Consider the following 25,221-nt stretch of genomic DNA (forward strand, 5'->3'; position numbering starts at 1 on the left):
AGGGGAGGCCACGCCCAGAAGTCAGCGAGTCACCAAGCAACCAATAGGATTAATTCTAAAAGGCCAATGGGGTAAGAGGGAGGACCCTTACCCTTTAACCGTCTACAACCACCTTAAGGGGTGCAGAGGCCCCTTTAATTTATAAGGCCGGTTCGAGGAAGGGGAATGGGCGGGACGGACTAAAGTCGAACGTTAAAGGGATAAAAATGTAGTGAAGGGTTGAAGGTGGTGGGGGGTGGATCACGCTGGTTGGTCCGCTGATTCCTACCGGGTCATAAGGATTACCCCCGCCAGAATCAATACGCAGAGAGAGCTCTCTCAGATTAGTAGACATGGCCCTTGTCCCACATGAACCGGACACCAGAGGTGAGTTTAATTCGGCTCTATTTCTATAAATACACACTCTATTTTTTCATTAATACTCAGACTTAAGCTGTAATCCTATTTCCGATCAGTCTTTTTAAGGATTTTTTTTTTTTTTTTTTAGTGAATTGGGGTGAAAATAAGGGATAAGCAGACCTGTAAAACTCATCGGTGTTGCGGGTTTAGCATCCTCCGCGCCTTTTTCTTTAATATTTTCTACACGTATTTAATAACAGATGTGTACGATGTAGAATTTGTACAAATATAAAAAACATATATATAAAAAAAAAAAATCGAAAAATATTTAAATATATTTAAAAAATCCGAAACCGGGTTGTGAATATTTTCACGAATAATCTGGATCACGGATAGATGATGAGAAGCTTTATTTGTAAATATACAAAGTTCATATGATATGGTTTTCTCCGTTTGTCTGAATTGCTAATTTTTTAAGTAATCAATACAGTAAATTAAAAAAAAAATAGCCGTAGAAACAATTGTTTTTATGACAACAACATAAAATCCAACAATACAAAAAAAAAAAAAAAATTGGCATCATAAATAAAATGTTTTCTCCAACCTACATCACACCAGACCGCATTTCACGATCTTCAAATAATAAACAAAATTGTCAGTACTATTTAATTTCTTAAAACTAAAAAAAATTTTTTTTTGCTTTGTTATATTTTAAATAAACACACAAATTAGAAAAAAAACGAAATATTAGAAAAAATTATACTAAGCTCAGAATAAACAGAAAAATACTTCTAAAGTATATGTTAAACCACACATAAACTACAAACAAAAAACTAAGTACAAATCCATAATATAAATTTGACGTTAAATTTAATAATTAAATTATGAAATTCAAAAAATCCCTGTAATTTGACGCTACTTTTATATATTTACAAAAACATCCAATTCGTTTGTATTAAGAAGGGGAATGAGTTCTTGATCACGGCACGGTCTTGATTACAAAGGAAATTCAGTTGTTACTGCCAACCATTCGACCTATTATGAGGTCTTCATCAGGGCGAAACAATCTTAAACGTGTCAACAAATTGACATAATTAAGTTTTTATTAGAGGATTTCAAATATCTTGAACAGTATATTGTTAATTGTGTCAATTTTTAGACATATTTAAGATTGTTTTGGCCTGATGATGACCTTAAAATAGGTCAAAAGTATGGCAGTAACAATTGAAATTGCTTTTTCATCAAGGCCACACCGTGATCCTGTTGATTCGCGATTTAAAAAGTGTTCGATACAACTAACACAAATGTGAATATTTGGTTTCCTTATTGAAGTGAAAAATCGCCGGGTGATATAATTTTGACTCGACGGTGCGGAATAAACGGGTTGAGATGTGAACGTATCGGAGCTGATGCTGAAAATATTTCAAAAAGGCGACCCCCGTATCGATCCGGCCCTTTTTTTGGCCTGTTTTCCCGGCTTTTCCTGCCTCGAAATGTGATTTTTCCCCACCCCGACGTCTTACGCACGACCGGACTTTCACGTTAAAGAAGGCAGATTCGACTTTAGACTTATCGGTCACGATTAAATTCGAATTTATTGTTTTGTATCAAAGTACCTTGCCATAAAGTTTGTGCCTCCAAGGAAAAAAGCCGCATAATTTCGGGATGCTGCAGCATTCGAAACAGATTTTAATATATGTTGTTTTGACTGATTTTAATAAGTATATTGTTTAATATTGTTAAAACAATCCCAACAATTAATTATAGAAAGTAAAGTAGACGAAGGCAGTGTAAAATAACTAATTTTCGATGTTTTAAATCACTAAAAACCACATAAACAAATATTATTATTAACCAAAACATGCGATGAATTATGCTGAAATTGAAAAGGTATTAAGAAATATATTCCCTAATTATCAAAGATAAATTTATAAAATGTATTTTTTTCTGCTCACGCAATCACATCGTCAGAATTCCAATTACTGCTAACTATATAAAATATCAAAAAAGAAAAATAATTAATATACAGAGTGTCAACTGACTAGTGTATCGCTAGTTTTTTCTACTAACGATATCGCATATCATCGCTGACAGTGTCAAAATTAGTATTTTTCTCTGTTTTCAATAATTAAAAAGTATACAAACAAATGTTATTATTAAGGATTATTTGGTGATAGTGAGATGCGGTCTGGTGTGACGTAGGTTTTAGAAAACATTTTCTTTATTGTGCCAACGTTTCGATCTTTATTTAGATCATCTTCAGGGCTCAAAGTGTGTGTTTTCTGTGTAGATGTATCGTGTTGCGTGTGTTCATGACACACAACCGTGACACATCTACACAGAAAACGCACACTTTGAGCCCTGAAGATGATCTAAATAAACATCGAAACGTTGGCACAATAAAGAAAATGTTTTTTTTTAAACCAACATCACACAAGACCGCATCTCACCATCTCCAAATAACCATTAATTAACAGTAACTAAACACAACACACGTCATTATTAAGCGTACAATGCGATGAAATACACTGAAATCGAATCATATCCAACAAAAAATACGCCGCAATAGGTTGACACAATAGTACTTTTTTTGGTTCAAATCCGGCGAATGTGTCCAGCATGTAAATGTTCATACGGATCACTTACTTGAAATCATTCCTTGGCTCCTTATTGCAAGCGTGTAAGAATGTCACCGGGTATGAGAAACTGCGAGTTAACCACTACGTTCGAAAATCTCACACATGAAACTATCTAACAAAAGTTTTAAATTCAAAAAACACATCGATGACAGAAAGTATCGAAAAAATTAAGAGTTTTTATTAAGGTTAGGTTATTAGGGTTTTCCAGCATTCTCTCCAGTTTATTTTCGTCAATCGGGTCATAAACCCCTGCAATGTTTCACGTGGATCAGAGCGGATCGGAAGAATCTTTCTCAATTTTTCTCCATTTTGGTGATTTTCGAAAAAAAATCTGAAGCATTGAGAAGGCGAATAAAGTGTGAAAAAATTATTATTCGATTTACCTAAAAGAAACTCAAAGTAAATTAGATTTAAAAAAAATACTATTGGATTTTTCATTCCTTTTAAGAACTGTGTAAAACAATTCAAACAACCCAGTATTCCAACGATTGTCATAACCTTATATTTCGTGGTCTGATTGACCAAATAACTTCTTTAAATTAATTAATCTTTTTATGCAAGATATTGGTTGAAATGAAAAAGTCAGTGTCACGAGCGGGATTCGAACCCACGACCTTCGGCTCAATACGCCGCTGCTCTATCCACTTGAGATATCGTGACTTCGATCCTGAATGAAGATGAAAAATGGCAAAAAGTAGGGAAAATTCGAAAGGTGGGTTGTGATGGGGAGTTGGTGTCCGAGTGGATCGAAGTCTCGATGCCTGAAGAGGTTAGAGCAGCTGAAGGTCTTGGGTTCGAATCCCGCTCGTGACACTGACTTTTTCATTTCAACCAATACCTTACATAAAAAGATTAATTAATTGAAAGATTGTCATAACGTTTTTATTATTTCTTTATTGGCTTTATCTATTTGACATACAGCCAGTTTTGGTTTAGAAATGAATCATGTCGTTAAGTATCTAGTAATAAATTTAATAGATAGTAATAAACAAATAAATAAAAAATTAATTTAAATTGTAACAATTCTATAATAAATAATTACATTTAACAACAAGTAGTTATAATATATAGTTTATAAAAATTAATATAAACTTTCAAATAATTAATCATTCTACGCAAGTCTTGGTTGGAATGGAAAAGTTAGTATCACGAGCGGGATCCGAACCCAGCCGAAGGTCGTGGGTTCGAATCCCGCTCGTGACACTAGCTTTTTCATTTCAACCAACACCTTGCGTAGAATGATTAATTAGTAGAAAGAGGTAATTTGGTCCATCGGACCACTAAATATAATGGAATTAATATAAACAGAGAATCAAATCAAGTTACTATCCTGCTATCTTGCAGGAACCTAATTTTTTCTATTTATGATACTCATTTTCTGATTGTATTAGGTTTCTAAGTTGAACGGTTTAGTTATCTCTCTTGTGATGGAATATCTTTCAGTCTTGATCTTCCTGTCTTGATGTGTTCCGGGCATGCGAGTACGATACGACTTATATGGACTTTCTCATCACATGTCGGACAGTCGGGCGGAAGTCTATTAGGTCGAAGTAATGACTGCAGATGCCTTGATTAGTCCGAATCCTTACAAGGGTAGAAAAAACGTTTTTCCTTCTTCAAATTCTTTGAACCATGGATTAGACGGCAGGGTGGGAAACATTGACTTGTATACAAATCCGGCGTTCCCTGTGTTGTACCAAGCTTGTCATCTGCCAAACCAGCCGTTATTCAAAGTCCGTTTGGCATCGTTTAATAGCTCTTTAATTGGATACAAGCTCCCAGTCTTTGTTGGTGCTTTGGCGAGTGAATCCACTCCTTCATTTCCTCTTATACCACTATGTCCTCGACTCCAGTAGAATACTATTATCCTCTTTTGTAGTTTGAGGTCGTAAAGCTTGTCTACCAATTCTGCTACTAGACAGTCGGATTTAGAATGAGGACCAAAATTTTCTATTTGTGTTATTGCGCTTTTACTATTCGTTATTACACAAAAACTTTGTCCTTCTAACGGGTTTAAGCACTCTACACCTTTGGTCACTGCTGTGAAAATTGAAAGTGTACTTGGCAGAGAGATTTTAACGTTGAATTAGGATAAAACCAAAAGGAGTTATACTTTTTTAAGTGGAACTCCGGACTTCGGAGACAAAAACATTACCCTCAGCTAATCCAGCCCAAACATGTCGATTATTTGTTTTTAGAGAAAATTCATTCCTAATGGTTTTACAGGGTACATAAAACGAATTCTAATTCATTAAAAAAATTCAAAAAAAAATTTAATCTAATTTACTTTGAGTTTCTGTTGGGTAAATCCGAAAATAATGTTGCTTTCTTACTTTGTCCTCCTTAACCAATACCTTAACATTTTTAGACATTAACAAAAAGTGGTGGAAACTTTATAACGACTCCTCCGTTCCACCTGAAACATCACAGTGGTTTATGGCACTATGAGCGTTAATAAATTAGAGAAAAGGAAGAAATAAACCTATCAAATTTCGACAGAGCTGGCTTGAGAAACTGGTGAATTTTCGGTTTAACGATTCAACTTCTAATTTCGCGTTAAAAAAAACAATAAAAAAAACATTTAAATTTGTCAATACTTTCTGTCTTTGATGAGTTTGTTTTATATTAATTAAAAACCTTTGGGAGATAGTTTCATGCTTGAGGTTTTTCAAAAACAGAGGTTGATTCCAGAGACAGCCGTGCTCACGCACAATTCTCATATCGGGTGGGATTCTTACACGCTTTCAATAAGGAGCCACGGAATGGCATCCTTCAAGCTAGTGGGACGTTGGATTCCCCAGGGTTTGGCCCAACAGCAAGCGTCCTTGTGTCAATCTAATATCCCCTTTTTCTGATTCGGATGATAATATTTGTTTATATAGTTTTTAGTGTTTTAATATACCGAAAAAGTACTCATTTTACACTGTCTGTTCATATGCGATAATGGTAGTTGTTCAGAAAACTAGGAGGACACTAGTTGACACTGTACAGTATTTATTTTTATTTTTTGTATATTTTTTATAGTTAGAAGTAATTAACAATTTTGAAGGTGTTATTGTATAATTTCAGAAATTTCAGAAAAAACTTACCTTTCATTTTCGGCCACCTCTCTTACATTTAAGTTGACGGCTGAAAAAATTAAAAAAAAATTTTCTTTGTTAATTGTGAGAAATATTTCGAAACAGAACGCTATAATTATTTTAGTGAATTTTTGTTTTTTCCTAGTTAAAAAATATTTTTGTTAGAACAATCATGGAATTGAGGGAGGTCAGGTCAACCTTACTCTTTTCCTATGTTGAAAGGTTTTTTGTTTTTCCTCTGCTTCGATTTATCCCTTATTTTACTAGTCCTTTTTCATTGTGACAACAAATCTACGCTCGCTCACGGTAGCTATTCTTAGATCCCCTGTTCCATTTTTTCGTTGTTTTTTTATTATAGTACTGATAGTTTTGTACCTAACGTGTCTTGAGAGTGAATGTATTTACTGCGTGAATGTGAGTGCAAGAGGGCTGATGGCGAAATATTGAGTACCCCATCCATTAATTAGTATGTAATAGATGTAAAGAGTGATGGAGAAATATCGAGTACTCCACCATCCTAACTGGGCAAAAAGTATGAAAATAGCAGATACTGTATTTAAGATTGAGTGAGAGTGTAAATTGCTTTGGATTGAGGAACTGATTGCTTGGGGTCTGAAATGACCTAACTGTTAATATCCCCTGGAACAGCTGGACGGATAAGACCGAGTTCTGACCTCGGGACTGCCAACCCCCGAGGTGGGCGATTCTCCAGGCATAACGGTAATTTATTGTAAATCACAAATCGGAGATCGTGAGTTGCGGTCTGGTGTGACATAGGTTTTAGAAAAACATTTTCTTTATCGTGCCAACGTTTCGGTCTTTATTGAGATCATCTTCAGTGCCCAAAGAGTTTGTTTTTTGCGTGTGCCATTCTTGTGTGTCGTGTTGAGAGCAGTGGGCATGATGCAAGATGATCTCAAGAAAGATCGAAACGTTGGCACGATAAAGAAAATGTTTTTCTAAAACCTACGTCACACCAGACCGCATCTCACGATCTCCGAATAATCATCGACTAACGGTCACTAATCACCGCACTTAAATTACAAACGTTGCCATTGCCGTTGGACTGCGAGAAGTGATAGGCTGAGGCTCGGTACATGTGCAGATTTGGGCTTGTATAAGTTCAAATGCAACAAATCTTCCTGTCGCAATTTGGAGTAAACTTATGTTCCACATTCAATCCTAGATTTGCTTTTCTCCAGTGTCCAGAGTGCGGTTTAGCGTTTTTGTATTTATAAACGAGGTTTCTTCCATTTCCGAACTTTTTTGTGTGTCTTGTGAGCGAGGGGACCTTTTCTTTAATAATTAATATTTTATTTGAATCCTATCCATATACGAACATATTACAAATGTAATTAAAAAACTTTTTTCACACACTAATGCCGGCTTTGTACCCGAAGGACATATACCATGAGAAACCAGCCAATCCTAGCAATGTCAAGGATTACCCTTAATCCAAGAAGCAAGGCGGTCTCGAGGCCATCGTCGATTAATGCGACGTGGCGAGTTTTCGGGATGGGAATTGGTTGAGAAGGTCGAAAGGTAGAGTTAGGATGGATCGAGAGGTTGGTGTGAAACTTTCGGAATCGGGAAGGATTGAGGTTAGTGGTTCTGTAGGCTCTGTAAAGTGAGGTTAGTAGATGTAGCTTTGATAATTTTTCTGAGGACTTTTCGTTGGAGGGTTTGGTGCGGTTGACGTTGGATGGCTTGGCAGAATCCACACATCCAGAGTATGTCCATAGTGGCCGCAGTGAAGTCTTGTAAAAGAGTTTTCGAGATGTGAATGAGTAGAGATGGTCGAAAGGTAGGGTTAGGATGGATTGACAGGTTAATATGAAACTTTTGGCATCTGGAACGGATCATTTCGTTGATAAAAGGAATGTTGAGGTCGTTGAGGATAGCGAGGTTAGTGACGTAGTAAGGAGCTTTGCCGATTTGTCTGAGGATTTTGATGGAAGGATCGGAGCCCTGGATGTTGTTTGACTTGACAGAAGCCCACATTTCCACTCCGCATGTTCAAAGCGGTCGCAGGGGCGTCGGTGGCCGCCACAGTTTAGGCGTTGACACGGCGCTCATCACTGGAAGGTAAAGGTCCCGGGTTCGAATCCAGCGGCCCTGCATTCGAACCCGACATATTTACAAATGGGCTTTTTTTCAAAAACACCGGCACCCTGAGGGTTTATATGGCCTCTGCTGTTGCGAACCCTCGTAAAAAAATATTTTAAAAAAAAGCAGTCGGAGTAAAGTCTTGTATAAGATTAGTTTTGACGGTCAAGACAGATTTTGGTCCAAGAAGTCTTCGTACTTCTCCAAGTCTTCTGTTGAGTGGTTGTCTCTTAAGCGTTGTGTGGGGATTCCGTGCCATCTGCAGTCTAGGTACAGAACTGAGCATTTGACTTGAATTGAAGTCCTTGTTGTTGATAGACAGTGGAGAACAAGAATGTTTTCTTATTGTGAACGTACACTGAGTACATTGATTATTCAGAAATCGTGAGATGCGGTAGGTTTCCGAAAAAACATTTTCTTTATCATGCCAACGTTTCGATCTTTATTGAGATCATCTTCAGGGCCTGGGATTTACAATGTTACGGCCAATGCCGTTAATAAAATAAATTTAAGAAACTTCTAAATTAAAATAAAATAAGGGAGAAATTCATAGGGGACTGACCATCTTCCTTCAGATGCCCGCTGCAAGAAGCGTAGGGAGCTCGGGCCCGATTCCTCTGACTTCGTCGCAGAATATCCGATGAATTCAGGTGGAAGAGATCGATGCAGCAGCACAGAGGGTTTTTCGTGGTCGCGTGATTAAAGACTTTTTATTAATACGGGAGAAAAAAGCATGAGAAAAGAGAGACGTGAGGACCTTTCTATCATAGGAGTAGAACAGGACTGGGTTTGCAAGGAGCGTGGGAGTAGGATTAGGGATTACAATAATCCAAAACAAAGTATATTTAAAAATGAGATGGCTGGCGCCAACAACAAACATTGTTTAAATTTAACAAATATTACATAAATTTAACAATTTATTACTACTTTGAGTGAGTAGAAATACTTTGATTGAATATAAAAATATTTTTGTTTTGCATTGTATAAATTCCCTTTTTTCCACATCCTACATGTATTTGTTAAATTTAAACAATGTTTGTAAATCCCAGGCCCTGAAGATGATCTCAATAAAGATCGAAACGTTGGCACGATAAAGAAAATCTTTTTCTGACACCTACATCACACCAGACCGCATCTCACGATTTCTGAATAATCATCGACTAACGGTCACTAATCACCACACACTGAGTACATTTTTCTTCAGTCATGCCCTCCACTTTTTGCACCAGTCTTCGATAAGCTCAAGGTGTTGTTGGATGGTAGAGGTGAGCACATTGTCAAAATTTCCATCGTAAAGCTTAGGAGCAGCCTGCTCGAACACTATTACCAGTGACACCAGAAACTTCAAATTTATGAACGTTTTCGATTTTATAGCCATTATTTATGCAATATATAGGCATTGCTCTCAACTTAGAAAAGTATTTCAACGAGATCTAGAACATCTCCACCTGTTCTTCATATGGTGAAAAATCCTCAAGAGAATCATCCTTTTCCTTACACTACTTTTCTTTTAAGTAATAATTTCTACAAAAGGACTTGGTATGGTAAAAAAGGATACTACGAAGCGGGGTTTGTGCTCCCCAGGCAATGCAGCCTTCTGGCTTGTTGTGCCTTCCTAGGTCCTTAGTTCAGTGTGATAGACTCAATCCTTCTACTTAGAAGTGTCAGGTTATTGACTGTCGCTGCTGCAATTTGACTCCCTAAGTTTTTTCCATATGTTAGGTTAAATCTCCATTGAGCTGTTGCTTCGCATTCGAAAATGATATGGGTGGCCTGTTTCCTCCTGTTCATTACCAATCCCCCCAATACAAAAGGACTTAAATAATGATCTTTTTTTACCTTCCAAATAGTGCTTTCTTCATTTTAAAGATAAAGCTATTAAATATGAAACGTATAAAATCCGAGCGTCGCTCTGAATCCAGTTTCATTTCTGACAATGCATAATATTATCCAGGGTCGAAGAAAAATCTCCTCTAATGGTATCCATTTCATTTCTTACAAAACTCCATTTCTGATTGATTAAGGGGCACGGTCTCGAGGGACGGGGACTTTCTAAAAGGGGTGATACGCCCCCGCCCCGGGACTTCATTATCATATCTGGGATTAAAGAGTGCACTTGTGTCATTGGATAACTGTTAAAATAATTGCTAATTGAAATTCCTGACTGCCTTCGGCGCATAATTCTTCCGGATTCGGCGTGGATTTATTGCGATAACGTGCCACCGAGGCCCACTTTAACTAATGGACAACCGTTCTCAAAGACCACCGGCAGTCATAAACCTCCCACTTATGTAAAGCGGACATAAAAGCCTTTATGAACTGATATAATAAAAAAAATCGGATTGAAATTTTGGATATCCCGACTACAAGAAAAAGCCCTCTTTTTTTTCTTTTCTTCCTCACCATTTATTGATTTCACATTTCATAACGGATGAAGTGCCGCTTTCCCGGTTGTTTACCGCTATTTTTGCCTAAGGGGATTACATGGGTATTAAAAACGAAGAAAAATCGGCTTTGAAAAACTTCATCACGACGATAAAAAACATCAGCCACAACCTTTTGTGAAGATGAGCTTTTTGAAATATACATATAATTGAAGAGAAGGTATCGACCACTTGAACTTTAAATTGATGAATGCTAAATATTATAGCCAAGGGTAGAATAGAAAACAAAATTCCAACTTTGCCAAGCTTTCGCCCCGAGCTTCAAGGCCATCATCAGGGCCTATTATTTCAAACAAATTAACAACAATTAATTAACAATTATTTTATAAAAACAAACAATTAACAATTTTTGGCACAGGTAACTACTTAGTATATTTTTATTTGTAGTAAAGTTACATTACAAGAAAAACTGGAATGGTAACTCTTAATAATTTATACAAACATACACAATCGAAATCTCTGACCAAAAAATTACCTCAGCTGTAAGATTTAGAAGGACACGTGATAACATAATCACACTTGTTATCCTCTCCCTTACAAATTGTAACAAACCCGAATAAGCTGGACTGATTTTTTGAAAATCATTCTTCACATTGCAAGAGTTCTCCTCCACGTTAATTTACAAAGTCTCCATTGCGTTTCTTATCATGTCTGAAGATTCTTTATGCAACACGTCAATGTTTTCAACATCAAAATTGTGCCCGGTGTTGTGGTGTAAATTTTATATTTAGAATCCTTACGCTGTCTAATGAACAATATTGGGAGAAAGGTAAGGAGAGAGCACTAAAGATCTTGAAGTCTAATGGCTATCCTCATTCTTTAGTTGTAAAGTTAATTAATCAAAATATCATCCAGTCAAAGCATTCCCCCCTCAAGAGAGTCCTGTGTAGAAACAGGTATGTCTAGGTTTATGGAAGCTTAACAGTTATACCTAATCAATTAATCTTTATGTAAGGTATTTGTCGAAATGAAAAAGTTAGCGTCACGAGCGGGATTCGAACCCACGACCTTCCGCTAAATACGCCGCTGCTTTACCATTTGAGCTTGAGGAGGGAAAATTCGAAAGGTGGGGTTGAGATGGGGAGTTGGTGTCCGAGTGGATCGAAGTCACGACAGCTCAAGTGCTTAGAGCAGCGGCGTATTTAGCCGAAGGTCGTGGGTTCGAATCCCGCTCGTGACACTGACTTTTTCATATAAACCAATACCTCACATAAAGATTAATTAATTGAAAGAGGTTATTTGGTCAATCGGACCACGAAATGTAATGTGTATTAGTAATAAAATGAGGATACACATAAAAAAAACAAAAAACAATGTACCTGATATAAATATTTGTTTTAACTATTCGAATAGGTTGGGTAGATTTTTCAGAAAGTTAAAAGATAAAGATGATTTAGGTAACACGTTTAACGTTATTTATCGAGTATGGGATGCCCTTCCAAATGCCTAGGCCAGACCATGCAAAGGCTAAAAAATAGAATGCATGGACATAAACATGATTGTAAAGATCCATCCAAATTGTAAACCGGGTTGTCACAACACCACCACAACACCGGGCTCAATTTTGATTTTGAAAACATTGACGTGTTGCATAAAGAATCTTCCGAAAAGTAAAGGAGACTCTGTAAATTAACGTGGAGGAGAACTCTTGCAATGTGAAGAATGATTTTCAAAAAATCAGTCCAGCTTATTCGGGTTTGTTACAATTTGTAAGGGAGAGGATCACAAGTGTGATTATGTTATCACGTTTCCTTCTCAGTCTTATTGCTGAGGTAATTTTTTTTCGTAAGAGATTTCGATTGTGTATGTATGCATAAATTATTAAGTCACCATTCCAGTTTTTCTTGTAATGAAACTTTACTACAAATTTTAAAAAAACCCAATATAGTAAGCAGTTACCTGTGTTAAAAATTGGTGTATTTGTTTTTATAAAATAATTGTTAATTAATTCTTGTTAATTTGTTTGAAAATATAGGCCCTGGTGATGACCTTGAAGCTCGTGACGTGCGATACCCGAAAATATTCGATACCAGTACTCGATACTGGTATCGAAAAAAAATTTCGATACTAGTCAAGTATCGACAGAAATTACTCCATGCTAACGAGTACTTACTCATATGAGTACTTTTTCGTTTATTCATAAATTATCAACTTACTATTGTGGACTTTCGTTAAAATACCCTTATGCGTTAAAATATTCAAGAAATTGCAGGGTTTTTTTTGTTCATTTTTAAGATTTTTTTCATACAGTGGGTACGTAGGTAAGAACAAGGAAAAGCTGCCAACACATTTCAACATAATTGATATTTCAATTTTAAGTTTTGAGAAAATTGATCAATGGGTGTTTGGTTTTCAAATGTTTGAAAAGATAAGACGTATTCCCACTGTATTCGCCAGAGCTTAAAAGATACCAACGTTTCGGTTTTCTTAGTAAAATAACCTCATACCTTACTTTTGGGAGGAGACATGATTAGGTACTTACCTACGAGAAAGAAGGCGAACACATTTTAAGGACTTGAAGAGAAAAGCATTTTATAAGAAATTACTGAAATTGAAAGTGCGAGGTCCGACGCGGGAAAGAATTATGAGTTACCAGAATTATCATCAGAGTTACCAACCACCAATTAAAAATCTAGATTAACTTTGTTGACATATGCCGCTAGTAGTCAATTCCCAGTTTGGTGAGGGGTATGTTTCGAACGGTAAATAACAATTCAGTATTACTTGAACACTCGAAGAAAAATCTATTTGAGTATATTTTCCGATACTACAAAAAGTATTCGATACAGAATGACAATATTCGATACCAAAATTACTCGAAAGAAAATACTCGATACTTTACTCATATCGATTGGTATCGCACGTCACTACTTGAAGCCCGGGTCGAAAGCTTGGCAAAATTGGAATTTTGTTTTTATTCTACCCCTGGACCATAAGGTAGGGTAGACCTAGTACACAAAAGGCGTTGAATCGCGCGATCGATCGCGCGTTAATAGGCGCTTGCAGCGAACACACTGTGGCGCATGAACTCACGTTTTTGGTTCAGTATAGTCTGTCTACACTACCCTACTCTAAGGTTGACATTGCAGAACAGGATTGTAGGAAATATCAAAAACGTATTTAAGACAGTATATGAATATTAAAGACTAAAAAAGATACAAAACCTCCGAATCACGCTGCGATGCTGCACTGCTCGACGGTGAAACGACCTCTTAACTACTCGCGCGTGAAAAACGTATAAGTTCATGATGAGCCGGCATGACTAGTGACGGTTGTGACTGGTATGCTGGAGTTATCAGTCGTGGTGCCATGTAAACTGGGTTCGGTGGAAAATTCTCGTAGGTCTGGCTATGTGAGTAGGAATTTTGGTGAGTATTTGCAGGGGTATAGAACTCCTGCGCTCTTTGTATTACTTACAGTAAATCAATTTTGGTTTTTAATCTGCCACGGTCGGGAAGTTTCTTCAATTTTTTATAAAGAGACAGGTAGAACAATTTGTCTTCATCTTGATTCTGGAGCTCCAATTTTCTATTTTCTATGGCAGTCAAGCTTTTAGTTAAAATGTCCGAAAATTGTTGGCTTATTGGGTTCAGTTTAATTTTTTTATTGACTCGTGTCGTATCTTGCCTGGTTCTGCCAGCTTATAGATCTACATCGGCTTATAAGGAGGGCTCCACTGCAGGACTAACATGATCATCATCAAAGTTGCTAGAAGTTGTTTTGTTTCTACTACTTTTCTTCGAGTCATCTGCATTTCCCAATAGAACAAGCTCCTCCCAAGAAGAACTCTTCAAGCTTCTATTTTTATAATCAAAATACTCTACATTCCATATAGCGTTACTATGTGTCCGCTTCTGTTACCTCTTTGGTATTTCGCTAACTCGCGTTAGCCCGATCGCGCGATTCAAAGCCTTGTGTACTCGGCCTGATATTTATCATTAGGGCTATGATTTATATGCAATAAAAACTGACAAATATGCACATATATATGTAAATATATTTGGTAAAAACTGCAATTTAATACTGAAAATATGCGACAACTGGCATGAGAAAAAAATAAGGAAACATTAAATTAAAGCACATAATTGGAAAGAGAAACAGTGGCAAGAGGAACATCACATTGCTAATATTAAAAAAGAAAAAAGCATTAAAAAAAGTTAAATTTAAAAAATCCTTCGTCTTAGCCATCGAGATCGACCCAGATCGGTCCATTTTCGATGAACTCTCTGATTTTATGGGGTGTTTCATTGTATATAAGATCCAGGTGAGATTTACTGAGGGTACTTTCGTGGGAAACGGTTTTCCCTGTGTATTTCTCAAAAAAACCTTGCACTCAGGGTGGCTTAGTTTATGGACGGGTATGTCAGCTCTAACTAAAGAACGACATAAATCGGTGTCGAAACCGGACTTTTCGGTCAGCTCTTGTGGCTGCTTGTGTCACAAAGGTTTGTTGAAACTTAGACTTCCTACCTTTGTTTTCCTTGTTTTTTGCTGTCTTTATGTGCTGTCCTACCAAACAACGTGTAGCTGTTGATACAGGTTATCACAACAAACACAGTATAAAACATCTGCATAGTCCTTTAAAAGTTTCACTTGAAAACTCACTCATATTCTTTTGAACAAGATCTTTCGTCTTTGCTGTGATTTTCGGCATTTTAGGAGTCTTCAGTTCACAACCCACAAATGTGGGCCATGCTCAGAGGAGTGTAGGACTACTAACCGGTCATTGGCATCTGAGAAAACATCTACACAACATGGTCATATACAACGATATCCCATCTGCAGATTATGTAATGAGGAGGAGGAAACAGCCACTCATATCATCTTCGAATGTGAAGCAACAGCTCAATGGAGATTTAAACATATGGAAAAAACTTAGGAAATGAAATAGTAGCAGTGACAGTCAATGACCTGATACTTCTAAGGAGAAAGATTGAGTCTATGGCACTGAACTAAGTAACTAGCAAGATACAATAAGCCAGAAGGCTGCAGTGCCTGGGGAGCACAAACCCCGCTTCCTAGTATCCAATTTACCATACCATACAACACACAAATAATGTTTTACGATGGAAAACGCATGAGAGACTTGGTAAAACTGAGAATTATGATGGTAGGGAAAGAAGAGAACTGAGGTCGTAATATTTCTATGAATCCAATTATACTATTCCAAGAGAACTTTTACAGTGGTACAAACACTATTCCTTTCTTTATTTATACCAAGAGAAGCTAAGGCGGCCGAAAGCGGTGGAGCAGCAACTGAACAAACACAAATTCGTTCATTATGTGGAAACGGAAAAATGGGAGACCGTAGCTCTTTTTCGGAGAATTTTTCTTTTTGCCTGCTCTGAAACATTAAAATTTGACGTGCCAAATACCGATATGCCGGATATGTAAAAAAAATATGCAGTTATAACCCACTTATGCAAAAATATGCATTTATGGCAATATATGCGCAAATATTCAAAATAAATATAGCTTAAATTGATTTCAAATGCTTCAAAACATATACAGTTTGTTAAAACTGGATATTTTAGTTAACCAGGAAAAATATGCAAATGCATATATTTCACAGCCCTACCCATGCATCAAATATATAACTTTTATCGATAAAAAAATTAAGAATTCCAAAACTTATGTAATAAAGCTCAAATAGGAAGGTTTGTCTTCCAAGTGTGCTACAAATAACAAACTTTTAATCAGGTCAAAAATTAAGTTTCATCGAAACAGTTTGGAAACGATTCAAGCATATATCCTTCAAGATATGGGATTTGTTAAAAAGTAAAAAAAAATAATAATAATAAAAATGTTTAGATACATGTAGGCGCACAGATCAGATTCGTTATTACCTTATACCGGGAAGTAAGGAGGGAAACGCGCTATATAATTTGAATAAGGGTAGCAGGAGACGAGGGTGGGAAAGTTATATTGAGCCAGTTAAGTGCTCAAAAGGGGAGAGACGAAGAAGGAAGAAGGAAACGTAATTGTTTTCCAGAGGAGAAAGGGAGCTTACTTCAACCTCCAATTTATTTACAGTGTATTGAATTACCCCATAGCTTTGATTTGAAAAGCTAAACGCGGTTTCTCTGACTCTAAAGAACACAATGAGGGGAAATCTCGTGTTACCGCATTTTTAAAATTTTTAAATTTGAAAATCTAAATCTCTTCTCACGAATTGTATGAATTCGAGTGGTGCGATTTTACTTTGAATAAATGTATTTGATAGTGGAGTGAATACAGCCTGATTTTATATAATTTCTGTTTATTCTGATACTGATGACGATGATGTCTCTCTATTTCCTCTTTTTTTAGTTAATCAGGGATGAGCTTCGAAAATAAGTTAATTATTTGTAAAACAATAATCGGTATTTTTGAAAAAAAAAGCCAATTTGTAAGTATGTCGGGTTCGAATGCAGGGCCGCTGGATTCGAACCCGGGACCTTTACTTTACAGTGCTAACGCCTAAACCACGCCCCTCAGACCCGCTGTTATACGCTTCTCAAGCGTGGTGTTATACAAGTAACACTAACATACAGTGCGTAGAAATAATTCAAAGTAAATTTTTAAGATTAATAACATGCTCTACAAGCAGCACTCATATAAACCATAGGTATGAAATTTTAAACATTCCATGCATTAAGGATGAAATTGAAAGGTTAACCAGCTCCTTTTTTTCGCGCTCAGAGTACAAACATGGCAGTAAAAAACGTAGGAAACTAAAACCTCTCCAAAAATTCGAAAAAGACGGATAAAAAACATTTTAGTATAAGTCGGTTGTATTTATTTATAAATTTGATTATTAAAAACATTTATTTAATTATTTATTAAATTATTTATGTATTTATCTGTTTATTAAAGAACATGCACTTAGAAAGTGTAATAATAGCATAGTCAAACATTTTTTTTATTTTTAAATTAATTAATATTTATGAAAGGTATTGGTTAAAATAAAAAAGTCAGTGTCACGAGCGGGATTCGAACCCACGACCTTCGGCTAAATACGCCGCTACTCTACTGCTTGAGCTATCGTGACTTCGATCCGCTGAGGTTGAGATGGGAAGTTAGCGTCCGAGCGGACAGAAATCACGATAGCTCAAGTGGTAGAGTAGCGGCGTATTTAGCCGAAGGTCGTGGGTTCGAATCCCGCTCGTGACACTGACTTTTTTATCTTAACCAATACCTTTCATAAATATTAATTAATTGAAAAGTGTTAATTGGTCAATCGGACCACGAACTGCAATGGATTTTATAAATTTATTTGTTACTTATACATGATAGTATACTATAGAAACATGTACACATGATTTATATATCACACAGCACAACACTAGCACTAATACCAGCACTGCACCGGTAGAACATGCTTCAAGCAGCCAGCTGGCACTCAGTGCATATGATTAGGGGTCGAGAAGTCCCGAGGCCGTCGGTTGAAGCGCCGTGGTGGGTTGTCAGGATGGGAATGAGTGGAGAGGGCTTGAGCAGTACGGTTAGGATGGTTCGAAAGGTTGGTGGGGAAGGTTTAGAATCTGGACCGGATTAGTTCGTTGACAAAAGGAATGTTGAGGTTTTTGTGGATAGTGAGGTAAGTGACATAATAAGGTGCTTTGACAATATATTGGATATTGGAAGGCTTGGTAGTACCCCACAGTACCACTCTATATGTCCATATTGGTCTTAGTAAAGTCTTGTACAGTGTTAGCTTTGTCTTAATTGTCAAAGTCGATTTAGGTCTTAAAAGTCTTTGTTATAGTACTGGGGGGGGGGGGGCCACGGTAGCCGAGTGGTTAAGGCGTCAGACTCTAGGCTAGTAGATCCCGCGGTCGTGGGTTCGATCCCCACCGTCGCCTCTGGACTTTTTCTGACGCCTAAGGGGACCGGTGGCCGCAATTGAAAGAAATTGACACGGCACTCATCAATGGAAGGGGCGGGATCGGATCTCAGCGACCCTGAATTTGGTCCCAACCCGCTTCAAAAATGAGTTTCTTCGATGAAAAAACACCGGTACAACGGGGCTCAAGTTCGCATTTGTGTTGCGACCCCTCCCCCAAAATATGGAGCCAGGGATAATGTGCAATAAGCTGTACAGCTCAGCAGCAGTGCTCAGGAGGGAACTCCTCCAGTTCCTGGTATCAAAAAAAAGTCCAAGTCTTGTATTACGTATTACGTTGCTGTTTTTTATGTCTTGTCTGGGGATTCCGCGTCAGTCTGCTGTCGAGATGTAGTCCTAGGTATTTGACTTGAGTGTAAACTGGTATCTCTTTGTTGTTGATGTACAATGGAGGGCAAGACTGCTTTTTCAGTGTAAAAGTACTCTGAGTGCATTTTTCTTCGTTCAGTCTTGTCCTCCATTTTGTACACCAGTCTTCGATAAGCTCAAGATGTTCCTGGATGTTGAAGGTAGCTTGGACAGGATTCGAGTTGGGAGGGAGTTTCGGTGTCGTCCGCGTACGTGGTGATAATAGTGTCAGGATGTATTGTTAAGTCAGCAGTATAAATGATATACAAGACCAAGTACACTACCTTGCGGTACACCGGCCTGTATCTGTTTGACTTCCGAGAATTCATTGCCGCACCTCACTCTGAAACAGCGATCAGTTAGATAGGATTTCAATAAAAGGTAATAATGAGAAGGTAGGAAGCGCTTAAGTTTAAAAAGTATGCCTGGATGCCAGACTCTGTCGAAAGCCTGTGCTACGTCTAGTCAAACAACGGCTCTGTGCCCTAAGCCTGTTTTTTTTTCTCTCCACTTTTTATTTATACGTATAGGCTAAATTAGAAATTCTTGTAATTATATTTAAAGTCCTCTGCCACTAGGAAGTATAATGGCCATAGCCATATTTCCTTGTATTTACTTCCTTCAATGTATGCATCATATTATGTATTAAATAAACTTTAACTAACTAATTAACGATGATGTCTCAAGTTCTGGATGTTTTGGGTGTATTCAGCGACAATTTTCATTGTGAAATTTTTACGTGATAATGCTTCTAGGGCCGCTCGGCTGTCTGATCTTATAACGATTTTTCGTAAGTCCACCATCGTTTAAATATTTTCGCGGTACAACCATTCATGTATTTCAGCCTAAAAGACCAAGTTTTTGGGCATCCCTAATGGGTTTGGTGGTTGTTTAATTATGAATTTATGAATATACTATACCTGGCTCCTCTGGAGTACGTCGATTTCTCCTTTCTTGGGCACATTTTGAGATATTGGAATGTGTGTTTGATCTTGTTATTTCAGTCTAGCAGGGCCGCCATTGTTCACTATGCCTATTTGTTCATCGCCGAAAATTACTTTCTACCCTGGCAGCCAAGAATATTATTAAGGTATTTTTATTATTAAAAAAGACCAAGGTTGGGGGCTTCCTAATCGGTTTAGTGGTTCATTAATCATGAATTTATATATACAGGCTGTCCTTTTCAGGTGGCCCGGATGAATGTTTCAAATTTTTACCTTTTTTGGAGAAAAGTCATTTGGTTTGCTATTTATTAAACACATTTCATGTTCGAATTGCCGGCCTTGCGTAAAGATGCAAAGATTTGCTTAACAACTTTCACCGGTGCTCAGAGCGATAGTCAGAGGAGATGGATTGACAAGCATTTTCTATCCTTGGCCCCAGTTCTTCAACTGGGGTTGCTGGGTTATGATTGGCATAGACACTGCTTTTAAATGGCCTCACAGAACATAACCAAATGGAGGTAAATGGGTGACCGGGCAGGCGAACAGATCGGGCCATGAGGCCCATTTCTATCCCAAAAGTGACGATTCAAATAACGTCTCACCTGCAAAGAATTGTGTACGGGGTATCCATCAAGCTGGAGAATCATTCTTTGTCGTTGTCGCAAAGATCATCATCAAATAGTGTTGGTAAAACTTCCATCAAAAAATTGAGGAACTGAGCACCATTTAAATAATTTTCGTAGAAATAAGGCCCAATTTATTTATTTCCGAGAAGTCCACACCAAACGTTGATACTGTGAACCACCTGATGATGACAAGAGTACGAAATTTGCGGATTTTCCTCTGTCCGAAAATTCCAACGGTTTAGTATGCCCTTAGAGGTGAACTTGGATTCATCAGTCCATAGGATGTATGGAGGTTTTCTTCGGCCTCCCAAATCGACATTTGTGCAAGGAACGTTAGACGCCGGTCATAATCAGATTCCCGAAGTCCCTGGACAAGATGAGACAGATACGTGTTAAAATTGTAAGTCCGGAGCACCATTTCCAATTTTATTTTTTGATAAACCTAAAACCCTTCCAACATTTCAGAGAGAGGAATTCGGATTTTCGCGAACATACATTATATTCATTTCCCCGTTGAAATTACGCTGCCGGTTCCTTGGTGATGAAACAGCAACTCCGTATGTTCTGGTCAATTCTTGTCCTATTACGGGGCAAAAAGCCATCAGTCCATACTGATGTAATCTTCTTCGTGCAATGCGCTCAGACATTTGGACACCTCGAACTTCCTGGAGCTGATGAATCGCTTGAACAACAGTAAGGTGCCGGTTTCGCAAAATTCTCATAGTCAAGAAACGGTCATCCTGCGGTTCTGTTACTCTAGGGCGTCCAAAACTGGGCCTTCTATGGTAGGACCCAGTTTCTGGAACAATCTAACGCGTCTCCCAGTTTCGTAGGGAACTGGGATGGCAATAGCCGCATACCTGACGGAACGTCCAGCATCAATTAGTGCCATACCACGCTCAACATCCTCAGCACTAACTGGCATTTTTAAGTTTAAAAATCGAACAAAGATGAAAACTAAACAGTTTATTGCTTCAGAATTCAAATGAGTCTGAATAAACCTTTCCAATTCCGTAAAAATTAAACATTGAAAAATCCTTTATCCTTGTTTTGGATTAAGGAATAAGTGTGTTTACCTCTAATTGATATTCCCAATTTAAAACATAGCAAAAACAAATATTTATTGATAAAAATAATGAGACAAATTAAGGGCAGAATTTTCTTTTATCGAGAAAATGAAAAAAAAAATCAGTTGGGTGGAATTTTTTGCATGTCAGTGTATGTGTCTGTTTGAACTTGTTATCCCGGTTATAAGAAGTTTTGGGTCTTGCAGATCCTTCTCTGGCCAGTTTGTCCGCTGGTTCACTTCGAGATTTCATCTTGGAACCAAAGATTAGGTTGATATGATGTCCGAGGTTTTTCTAAGAGAATTTTTTTTTTTGTCTAATGTGGCCATGACTACTCTCAAACTAATCCTAGACTCGCCTGAACTGTTTTTGCGAACAGGTCCAGATTCGTTCAATTCTAAAATCTGTTGTTGAAGAGCAAACGGACCCGTTAAACTGATAAAAAGTCGAATAGTGCAACTTTTTTGTTTTGTTAAAGGAACCAAAGTAACACAGTGGTAACAAAAATTTAGGCTTCAAGGTGAAAAGTAAGCTTTTAATCAGTTATTAGTACGTTTTATTTGGGGTTTTTTACGGTTCGTAACGATAAAAAAAGGATCCTGGTATTCGGTGAGGCAAGGCTGGGTTTAATTTAAACAGTTGCATAAATGGTGGGCTTAATGTTGGGTATCTGTGACCGGGTAGTCGTTATGACGGTGTGAGCTCACGTTTGACCTCCGCATGCGCGAGAGCACGGGCGACACCCAATCGGCTTTTCCAGCCACGCAGGTCAAAACCACCCCCGTTTTTGCCGGCTCCCCTCCGATTCCGGCAGAAAACCTCACCAAATCTCGTTTCTCCTGCCCTTAGAAATCCCACCCCCGGAATAACATAAAGAGAAGCCGATAAAACAGAAAGCTTAAAACATTTTCTTTGGATTTTCTGGGTTTGATTCCAACACTTGTCAGGTTTTCTAAACTAAAACAATTACGGGGATTAATTGGATTATTCGTTAAAATCCGCCCTTTTCTATTTTTCGGTTAAGGGAGTTAACAAAACATCTAATTATTTAGAAAGGTAACTACACTGGCAGGCAAAAACTTCTACCCAACTGATTTTTTTTTCATTTTCTCGATAAAAGAAAATTCTGCCCTTAATTTGTCTCATTGTTTTTATCAATAAATATTTGTTTATGCTATGTTTTAAATTGGTAATATCAATTAGACGTAAACACACAACCAGAACAAGGATAAATGATTTTTCAATGTTTAATTTTTACGGAATTTAAAATGCTGATCCAATCTCACTTGAATTCTGAAGCAATAAACTATTTAGTATGTGTTGTTTAGTGAGACTCTCCACGATCTCCAAATAATCATTAACTAACGGTCATTAAACACCACACATTTCCACACGAGAAGAACGAAGAACATGGTATTCTAAGAACAGATTTCAACTTCATATGGACACCAAGCAAAGAGTATTCTGAAGGACATCGCCAACAATGAGAAATAACTTGCATCGGCTATCATTCAGAGAAGTTTTTTGTTGAAATGCAGACAACACAAAGCCCTGAAGATGATCTCAATAAAATCGAAACGTTGGCACGATAAAGAAAATGTTTTTCTAAAACTACGTCAAACCATACCGCATCTCACGATCTCCAAATAAACTGTTTAGTGTTCATCTTTGTTTTCTTAATTTCAATTTTTAAACTTAAAAATGCCACTTAGTACTGAGGATGTTGGAAGACTACACGTGGAGTGACTTATTGATGATGGACGTTCCATCAGGTTTGCGGCTATTGTCAACAAAGTCCTCCTACGAAGCTCTGCCAGATGCCGTTAGACGATTTCGAGTAACTGGGTCCAACCATAGAAGGCCCGGTTCCGGACGCCCAAGGGTAACAGAACCACAGGATGACTGTTTTTTGACTTTGAGAACTTTGCGAAACCGGCACCTTCTTGATGTTCAAGCGATTCATCAGCTCCAGAAAGTTCAAGATGCCCAAATTTCTCAACGTACTGCTCGAAGAAGATTACATCAGTATGGACTGATGGCTTTTCGCCCCGTAAGAGGACTAAAATTGATCAGAACTCTCGGAGTTGCACAGCTCGTATTTGCTCGAGAACACAGCCAGCCTTTGGACGATTGGTCTGCTGTAATTTTTACAGATGAGTGTAGATTCTACGATCTCCCGATGAGCGTGAAAAAGTGTGGAGAACGCGAAATTACAAGTACGAAGACTGTACGTTTCCAAACAGCCAACCTTTTCCAACAGCCAACCTTTTCAACGTAGCTCAGTGATGGTGTGGACGGGAATTTCAATGGAGAGTCGCCCAAAGTTGGTTGTTGTTCGTGAAGGGTCTTTGACGGCCACTCTCTATGTGGATGAAATTTTGGAACATCATGCGTTGCCTATACTCGATTAAATCAGCGACAATCCTATTCCAGTGGAGGTCCCGTGCACTTGTCGCTCACCTAGAACACACTTAGCTTCAACGGCATAAGATCAGGGTCTTAGTCTGACCAGCCCGTTGTCCAGGCTTGAACTCCTAGAATATTTATGGGATAACCTGAAAAGAACGAATAGTATGTTCCTCACTTCCTCATACAATCCCCGATCTTGAAAGGAATCTTCGTGAAGAATGCGCTAACCTCCAGCAAAGAGAGAGACATTTCCAGACTGGTAAAAAGTATGCCGAAGCATCTTCGAGATGTAATTAAGGCAAGAAGAGGAAATGCCGCGATATAGAAATGCTAATTAAAAATCTAATTAAAACAAATTTTATCAGTCCGTCTTTTTAAATTTTTCTTAACAATTTACATTTTTTTAAAACTTTTTTAGACAAAGACGCAATTATTAAAAACGTGAAACTTTAATTAATATATAAAAATATGTATAAATTAACTTATATTACAAGTGGGCGGAATTTTTTGCCTGTCAGTGTATTTCAGCCTGTCGGGTACTAGAGGTGACCTTTTACGAGGATGCTTGGTGGGATGTGACTAGCGGCAGACGTCGCGTTTTATACGACGTCTCGAGAACATGCCAAGTCCCATGACGTTTAGGATGATTTGCATCAAGTCGCTCTACTGCCGTCTATTTTAGCCTGTCCTGTACTACACCTTGTACGTGATACGTACAAGATTGGTATATGGTTGCACGGCTGGCGGCAGACATCGCGTTTTTACGACGCATCTCGAGAACATGCCAAGTCTCATCGACGTTTAGGGTGATTTGCTTCAAGCCTCCCTACTGCCGTCTGTTTCAGCCCGCAAGGTACTAGAGGTGATACGTACAAGGTTGCACCTTAAAGGACGTTAAAAGTAAAAGAAAACATTTTAAAATATATTCGTAGGATGAGCTGGAAAATATATTGTCCTATTTGACAATGCTTGGGGTCATCGCTCACTGATTACGCCGCCAGTAAGTTTTTCAGTGTTGAATTACGTTTGACACGTCGAGAGAAATACATTCGAACCCCAAAATCAAATTGCTTTGCTTACCACCGCCAGACCTAGGAATGAGTAGGGGAGGGGCCGATCAATGGGTTTATAACCCACTATTGAGTTATCTCATTCATTAGATAATTGCATTCAGTCGACAAAATAATTATGATTCCTTTCGCCCTTCCACTTTGTCGAGGTGTTTATTTAAACAATGTTATTCCGGGCTTATGTTAAGTTTTGAAGCTTTACGCTTATTCCGTCCAACAATGTAGAAATTGTTAATTTATATTGATATATAATATGATTATACT

General features: G+C 37.7%; 1 protein-coding gene across 3 annotated transcripts in view; it reads left to right on the forward strand.

Moving 5' to 3' along the window:
* Nucleotides 1–316: 316 nt before the first annotated feature.
* Nucleotides 317–25,221, forward strand: part of LOC106667147 (photoreceptor-specific nuclear receptor-like) — a 97,059-nt gene continuing 72,154 nt past the window's right edge. For all 3 annotated transcript variants that reach the window (XM_024225266.1, XM_024225267.1, XM_024225268.1), the window contains exon 1: nt 317–366. In XM_024225266.1, the coding sequence (XP_024081034.1) occupies nt 333–366 (34 nt within the window). In that variant the 5' untranslated portion in view covers nt 317–332. The remainder of the gene's footprint in view (nt 367–25,221) is intronic.

The sequence above is a fragment of the Cimex lectularius genome, unplaced genomic scaffold (genome assembly GCF_000648675.2).
Source record: "Cimex lectularius strain Harlan isolate CLEC.00 unplaced genomic scaffold, Clec_2.1 scaffold27, whole genome shotgun sequence".
NCBI lineage: Eukaryota > Metazoa > Arthropoda > Insecta > Hemiptera > Cimicidae > Cimex > Cimex lectularius.